The sequence below is a fragment of the Nestor notabilis genome, unplaced genomic scaffold (genome assembly GCF_000696875.1).
Source record: "Nestor notabilis isolate BGI_N333 unplaced genomic scaffold, ASM69687v1 scaffold2179, whole genome shotgun sequence".
Taxonomy (NCBI): Eukaryota; Metazoa; Chordata; class Aves; order Psittaciformes; family Psittacidae; genus Nestor; species Nestor notabilis.
Genome location: NW_009942152.1, coordinates 57,183 through 65,803, shown reverse-complemented (window position 1 = coordinate 65,803; position 8,621 = coordinate 57,183). Strand labels below are relative to the sequence as shown.

Sequence of the window (8,621 nt, the reverse complement as noted above, 5' to 3'; positions counted from 1 at the left end):
TAGAGTGTTCCATGGAGTTGCTGCAGCCCAAGTGCTTGATCTGGCATTCAGCCTTGTTGAACCTCATACATTGTCCACAGCACATTGATCCAGCCTGCCCAAATCGCTCTGTAAAGCTTTCCTATCCTTCAGCTGATCAACACTTCCAGCTGACGTGGTGTCATCTGCAAACTTACCAAAGACATGCTCAATAATGACCAGTAATTAATCAGATGAACTCAGTAATGAGTTCAGATCATCAAATACCAGAACAGCAAATTTTACTTCAGCTATTTATTTCCTCAGTTACTGCCTTCCAGGAGTTTTTTTTTCTCCTTTTCCTTTGCCAGTGTGTTCTTGATATTCAAATGAGCACTTAGCTCATTTTGCTTACTTCATTTGTGCAATGACACCTTCATATCTGAATTTATATACCCGTTCAGTAAACATTTCATCTTCCCTACCTAATGGAGTATTTTCAGATTTTGTATAATATTCTAGTGAAATGGTTTTAACAGAGTTTTTAATGATGAGAAAGCATGAATACACTTTTGTGCTAATACTGGTCCTCCTGCAGACTCAGGCTGAACCCAGGTCTTGTTTGCTACAAATGCTGTTACTTTTCAGTACTTTGATTGTATGTGCTCATGAGAACACGATAGAGTTGCATCCTTATGTGGGATGTCTTATAAAACCTAATTAATTTTCCTTTTTTAAGACTACTGTCTTTTGTTTATGAATAATGTCCTGGAAATACATTATCAGAGTTCTTTACTCCACACAAAATAAAGGAATTCTGTACTGGCTCAAGTAAAAAGCTGTTTGTTTAGCAGCCAGTCACAAAATCCAGGCATATAGCCCTAATGTAAACCAAAATAATTAACACAAAAAGACAGCTTCATAATGAAAATATGTTGAACAATTTTCCCACTATTTACAGTTGCAGAGTTTGGTTTCTTTAAAGAAACATTATAGCTAAGGCTGGTTAAACAACCTTTGAATTTCCATGGAGCTTAACACTTCAATGTTGTTCACATCTAAAAATGCACTTTAAATAATTGATCAGCTGCCTCTGTTAAATCCTTCTAATAGATTCTGTATGTATCAAATATGGCTCAAATTTTAATTTATAATGTAGAGTACAACTGGGAGTAATGAAGCTTGTAGAGCAATTAGCTCATAAAACTGGGGGAAATCCATTGTACCTTCTGCCTCAGCAGTCCTCTCAGTACTATAGGCATGTTTAAGAAGTATGGAATAGTTTTATGCAGAACAAAAATTATGTCAAAGGCTTTTCTTTTTTCTTTTCCTTACCAAAATACATGTGTATTTGTGGTTTTAAATGATAGACAACAGAGGGCATTTTGTATTTTCTGGAGTTGTTCCAGTTGGGTTTTGAAAACCTCCAAAGATAGAGTCTGTGGAAGCTGATCATTCTACTGCCTGACCCTCATAAGAAAGAAGGTTTTCCTTATATCCAGTTTCAGTTGTGAGTCTATTTTTTCATTAGATCCACTTTTTAATATGCTAAATGTATGCAGGCTGTAAATCACTGCAGTCCCATTTTAATGCCTTTTGCAACTTCATAAACAAGTTCCTTGCATGCATCTCACTGAGGTGTCATACATCTTCTACCTCGGCAGCATATGGACTGCAGGGGGAAGTTACAGTCTGGCCAATAACTCTTTCAGTCTAACTGTGCAGTGGGAATGAAGCAGTCATTGCTGTGTTAGAGAAGTGGCTGTTCATACTAGTATGTTTAGCAGGGGTTTGCACTGACAGGCTTAGGGCCATTTTCATAACCATCACGAAATGAACTTAGTTACCAAGAAATATTATATCTAAAGGAAAAATATCTTCAATATTTTTGTAGTGGTGAGAACCTTGATAAATGAACTTTTCATGGTATGAACTGTTTCCCTTCTGGGCTGTTGAAGGACAGTTTCCACAGACTGCAGTGAAACCAGAATGAAAGCTTGTGTGTTCTAGTTTTTTTTAAAAGTAGGTTAGTAATAACCTAATTTACAACTTGTACTTATTTGTTGCTTGAATATATAAGCCCATATAAGCATCATGTTTCTCTAGTGTAGTTTTTGGTCAAGAAGCTAATGGCACTGCAGTTGCTGCATTTAGAATTACTTAATAGAGGTGGTTCATGTAAGCAAATCAAGAAAGAATTTGCTAATTATGAAATTACAGCTCAGTTTCAGAAATGTGTAGAATGTTGAGTGTCTGCAGGTGGTGATGAGGAATCTATTGGTATCGGTGGCTTTTAGAGGGCAGTTTGTCTCCATGGATGTAAATCCACACTGGAGTACTTTAGAAGTGTTAGTGTGTTCTCTAAGCACTTTTTAAGTGCATGTGTCTGGTTTCTGGATCAGAGGTGTTATCTGTGTCCTGCAGTAAGTGCAGGAAGCTTGTCTAAGTGCAGAACTGGTCACATAAATGAGGTGTAAGTGGTGTGAAACTCCTTTTTAGTCTGCTCATTGAACAGGTCTTGCGCTGATACGTGTTCTTTAACTGCTGCCATACTGGTGAGTTTGTAATTTAGTCACAGATTTCTCTTGTAGCTTGGAACAAGGGTTACAGTAAATTCAAGTAAGTAGTGTTTATTCATGTTGTGGCATTACGAGGAGTAGAGATACTCTCTGAGGCAAGATACTATGCTGCTCCTTAGACTTGATTAAAAGCTGCTGACTTTATATGGCTTGCAGCTCTTACGTGAAATAAGAATAATCTGCATGGATAGCTTCTGCTGATTCATCTGCAACGTTCAGAAACTTATAATCTACTTCCTTTTCTTTTCCTCTCTCTTTCTTTCTTACCCTCCTGTTTTGCTGTACTAGCACCCTTATTTTGGGGGGATTCTTAGCCCCTGTCTTTCTTTACATCACATTGGATTCAGTTTCACTAAGGCTTGCCCTCCACTTGTTTATCAGTGAGTACGCTGTATGTCCAGGTAATGTGTTCTTGATAATTGTTAAAAGAAAAAGTAAAAAACCACATTTTAGTTTTTGCTTGCATCAATTAAGGTTTTCTAGTTTGGTTCTGTTATTTTCAGAAGCTGTGATACGTGGTGTTGATAGAAAACAGTATCCAATCTCTGGTATAAATATATTTCAAGGAGTTAATACAGACAAGAATTTAAAGCAATAGAAGATCAGTTGAGTGGAAAAAAGTAGGAACTGCAGCTCACTGTCTGTGGGTAGAATGCTTCTGGAGTTCTATACAGATTTGATTCTGAGGTAGAACCTTTGAAGCTATGTTCCGGTCTGTCTTTTTCCCAGGTTATTTTCATAACTATAACAAATCTTTGAAGCATCTGCTCGGCATTATTCACGCCACTGTGCTGTACCCTCTTTAATTACATAGCACCGTATAAGCAAGTTGCTACTTGGTGACATGTAGCAATTGCATTAGACAAAACACTGTAACTTTTATTCTTTGGTAGTTAGTGCCTTCAGTGAACTTCTTTCAGTTGTGTGTGTCTTGTCCTCCTGGCATTTCCTGTACACATCTCTGTTCTAAGAAGTTCATGTTCATGTGAAATGAAATGCTTGCTCTTTGTGTCAGCTTCCTTAAGTAATGATAAATGTATGCATAGGTTGCTTTTTATTAGTCTTTTATTTGTCTGTGTTCCTACAAGGTATGTTTCCAAATGATGCATGTAGAACAATTCTGTTGGTGTTTGTGTCTTATTTTCAGAAAGAATAATTTTATATTTATAGTATTTTTCTTACATTAAAATCTTGCCACTACTTAAACATATTTCCAGGTGCTTTGTATGTAAATTGCAAAATTTGTTCCTAAGTGTTTGGGACAAGTATTATCAGGGGTTTTTTTGCTATGTGAGAAGGGTTGTTGGCTTACAAAATTATCACATAAGTTTAAGAATATCCCTGCGGTGTAATTGGAAAATCAACAATTCCATGTTGGAGAGGACTGTGGCTGTTAAAGCATGTTGTGTTTGAGCAGTAGTATTTGATTTATATTTGTTCTTAAGATAATTTGCTTTCTTTCAGAATGCAGGGACATTCTGCTTCCCGTGATTACGAAAGAGCTGAAGGAATTACTGGAACAAAAAGATGATCAGCAGCTCCAGGCCCAAGAAAAGAAATACTGTGTTGAATTACTCAATAGCATCCTGGAGGTTCTGAGCTGTCAAGACCCTGTAAGTATTGATGACATAGATGGCCCAAGGCTGTGGTAAGCCTGAGCTGATGAGGTTAATAAATTATTGATGCAGACGAATCTCATTTAAATTTTTAATACAAGTCAGTGGCAAATTGAACTTGTCTCCTATTATTCATGAATTTGAGTTAAAGGGCAGTTGAGCTATTAGAGGAGAAGTACTGAAACCTATTCTATCTCTTCTTATTTCACTATTATATGTTCTTTAAATAGTCAGCTGCTGTAAGTTGCTGTAGTATTAAATGCAGTGAGGCTGCTGTGTTTTGCCTAGCAGAGGTTTAGGCACTTACAGTTTTCGCTAGTAAATTTCAATGGAACCCATTATGTCATGAAAACTGCTGAGAATGTAAAACACATGCATTTAAAAAAACATCTTCACATTTGCTAAAAACAAGCAAATTTCTTCAAAAGCTTCTTTTAAGGGAGCTAACCTGTAAATTGTTGAGTCTTTGTGAGATGTTTGGGTGGCAGTTACCTATGAATTGTGTTTACAATAAATACTGATGAATTTCTAAGATAAGGAGAAAGTTCCTTAGAGCAGGTTTAAATCTAATACTGGTATCAGCATGTGACAACCCCTCTGGAGGTATCATATTTATGAGTAAAATAAACATTCCAGAATAGTTGGGACATCAACAAAAAGAATCAAATGTTTTTGTTGAGAAAAATATATGCCCTGGCATGCCTTCTGGCAATATAATTGCTGATCAGAAACAATATGAATGCTAGAATATATTAAGGTATATGTCATGAAATATAAGACTTTTTTAAGCTACAACAAGGAATATATGACTATCACTGGTAGTATTTTCCTTTCCTTGACAGAGAATCCCTGGGCCACAGTCTCAATTTTTTTAGCTACACTAAACACTAACTGCTTTAGTACTAAATGTCCATTTTTGAGATGACTTACTTGAAGGAGGAAAGAAGAGTGAAGGAAGGCAACAGCTTCAGTACAGCAGTCTCTAAGGCATAAGGCAATTATTCAACTTTAAGAGATGATGCAGATTTCTCTTGAGTGCAGCACTGCAGTTTATTTTTGAGCTAAAGTGAAAAATCTTGTTTCAAGAATGTACACTTTCGACTTGCACTGGGAAGTACTTCCTATCCCGTATTCATGTAGGTGAACGGAAAAGGTTCACTATATGACCGTATTACTATAATAATACTATTTAGGTGATCTCCCTCAAATACCTTTATTCAGGGTGATCTAGATATAGAGAATTGTTTTGCTAATTAACCAAATTATTTCTTATAGGATTGCACTTGAACCTTAAAGTTAATGCAGTTTCCATTGAACAGTTAATTTCCTGCATCTTTCAGTGACTTTCGAAGAAAACAGATGATTTGACCTGCTGGAGAACAAAACTTCAGGCATTAGTAGCAGACTCACTTCATAATATTAATTATAAACCTGACTTTGTTCTGAAAACACCAACATCTTCTCTGTATTTCTTCTGGTTTTCCATCCCAGTAGAGAAATCTGCTTTTAGATTAGTATTTCAAGCCTTTGGTAAACTTAACTTTGATATTTTTGCGGTAGATTTATTCTGTGAAAATGCTCAGAAACAGACAGAAAAAGGACAGAAAAGAAACAGCAGGAGTTGGTCTGTTTTGTCTGCTCAAATTTTATATTGTGAGGTGATCTTTGAAGTTACAGAATTTTTGAAGAATGTATTTTCTTTGTCAAAGAAAAAGGTATTGCAGCATTACCTCTACTGCTTTCCTCTACTGTTTCGCCCTACATTGTTTAGGGAGTGGGAACATGTGAATCATCAGGTACTTGTGTTCAAACAGTATTGTCCCCAGCTGCTGTCTAGCTGCTGGTAGCAGGTACATTGTTAAGAGCACAGGTTTATGTTAAGGACATAATTTTGATAAATAGTCGTTCATTGTTAGGCATCTGTGCAAGATGCTTATGTTTCATTTAAATTGCCTCTACCACAAACAACTTTTGGACCTGGGTGACATTGTTTTGACTGAATCAAGTCTAAAATTAGATCTATAGCTTTGAGACTGTATGCTTTCAGCACCTGCGAAATACAGGTGAAGCTCAGAACTGCAAGTAAATCGTTGAGGAAGGTCATGGTGAAATCCATGACTTCTTGTTTCTGTTTTATTTAAAAACACTTCCCTTTTCCCCCCTCGCAAGAGCTTTGATGCATGCAGTCTGACAGCCCTTCATAAGGTGACTTTGTGTCTAATCTGATATATATCTTACAGTTTAATATTTTCTATATTAGAACAAGGTTTTATTTAGAGTGCTTACACCAGAAAATGTAATGGTAAACTTTGACATGGAACCTTTTCCTGTCTCATGCAGAAATCAGGAATTGGCAGCAGCTGTATTTTAAGCTGTTGATTATATTGGCAAATGAGTCTGGAAGCATTTTAGAATTGTACAGAAATTTGTAAAGCTTTTGCCTAACTTACAGTTGATCTTAAGAATTTAGCAAAAGAGAACTTCAAAGGAACTCAGGGAACCTGTGTGTTCTTTTAGGGCTGGTTAGCTTATGTTCTTCTGCAGGCACTTTTCAGTCAGAACAATGCATTATGAACTGCGTGTTTAAAAAAAACACCCACATGTTTATCCTTTTATGTATGCTCTTTTTTTCTGCGCATGTCAGGGGGAAAACACAAAGTCATAGATCTGGCTGCAGAGGAGCGTGAGCATGGTGGATCTGGGTGGTACAACATTAGTTATCTTTGTGGCAGCTCCTTTGGTGCTGTGGTTTAGATTTGTGACCAAACCAGTGTTGATAACACATCAATGACAACTTTAGTTATTGCTCAGCAGTGCTTGCACAGTGTAGGTGCCTTCTATGTTTCTCACTCTGCCCCGTGCCAGGGAGTAGGCTGGATTTCGGCAAGAGTTTGGGAGGGAGGGGACACAGCTGGGATGGCTGAAATGAGTTGACAAAGAGTTATTTCCAAGTGGATATCTCAAGTACAGGTTGTGTAATTTTATAATTCTGAAGGAGTCTATTTGTCACTGCCCAAATAAATGAGACCTCTGCCATAATCTGAAGTTCATGGCTGACTCTACAGTAATGAAATCACTCTTATTTTTTTCTCAACTCTGTAGAAGTTTAAAGGGAACATGAAAGCTAAATCAAACCCTAACTGCTATTGCTCTGTGCTGGTATTTTTACAGAGAGTGAAATTTTGTTTGGTTTGGATTTTCTGTTAGCTTAGTTCTGTACCAATGTGTGCATCCATCCCATCAACAAATCTGAAGGCAGTTGAGTTCTGTGTGTGAACTTTCTACTGCTGACCTGCATAGATCATGTATGAGCTGTGATTGTCTCATGCCTTGGTCAGACATACATTTGTGATGACCATATTCCATTAAACGGAATAATACAATTCATGTTTTCCAAGGGAGAATTTATATATAGTATATAGTATATATATTTATATATTGTAGTTGTTAATTTAGCTTCTGAAAAGTCTTATGTTTAACCAAATGGGCTGCAGCCAAATGGTGGGGGGTCCAGGTTTCACTAAAATGTATATGTTATTCTTGTGAAGTGAATTATGGTCTACAAACAGAACATACAAAATGTATATTACAGTGGGTTGCTAGACAGTCCTCTGAAGCCTAGAAACAGGTAAAATGAAAGCTGAAATCTTGTGTATAGGCAATGTGTGAAAACACTGTTTTGGTTACATTAGCAATGTCAGTATTGGATGCCTAATTGTTCCCTAGATTATCAAAAAGAAAGGTAGTCTCAGTTTCACAAAGAAACCGTTCTGATTGTTTTGCTAGCATTTCCCTGCAAATTCAAAGGCTTAGCAGAAAATAACCTTTGCATGCTTGAGTATATATTAGATTTTTATCCAGGAAAGGTGTGTTATGGGCTTCTTGTGGATTCGGGGGCAGGGTAGGTAATTGTATAAATGTGTTGTACTTTAGGTTGCTTTGTTTCTCTACTGCTCTGTTAACTGGTAGCTGGATAAAATTTCTTGGGGCAGGTGGCTTGCCATATGTTCCCTGCTGGCCTAGGATCTATTGTTTCAACAGCCAAGAACACTGGTTTGAAAACAGAATGCTACATTTTGACTTGATGCATTGGGATACCCTTCAAAGCAAATCTGGGAAGTATTTAATAAATGCAGTACTCTAGAATAAGTAATGGCAAACAGCTTTCGGACAGAAGCACACAATTATATAATATATTGCTATAGTCAAAGTACAAGAAAAATATACTAGAAAAGGTTAGAAAAGGGGCGAGAAAATCCAACAGAAACCAGAAAAGCTGCTGAGACCTCTCTAATAAACCAACATTCATCAAGAGTACACTCTGAAGAGATACCAAAACCTTACTCATAGTGTAGCAGCTGATTATTTCCTGAAAGTTGCAGTTGACATTGCAGTATTGCTAGTGAATATGGAAAGCATTCAACTTTAAAGAACAAATAAGATGCCTTTCACAAAAGAAACAAAATCC

The 8,621-nt window shown here is 36.8% G+C and overlaps 1 protein-coding gene across 1 annotated transcript in view; it reads left to right on the top strand.

Annotated features, from left to right (window-relative positions):
- The window catches only part of DOCK2 (dedicator of cytokinesis 2), a gene marked incomplete at its 3' end in the record, with an annotated part of 93,099 nt that overhangs the window by 42,865 nt on the left and 41,613 nt on the right, over positions 1-8,621 (top strand). Inside the window, exon 25 of the mRNA XM_010021244.1 lies at positions 4,002-4,150. Coding sequence (XP_010019546.1) covers positions 4,002-4,150 — 149 coding nt within the window. The remainder of the gene's footprint in view (positions 1-4,001; positions 4,151-8,621) is intronic.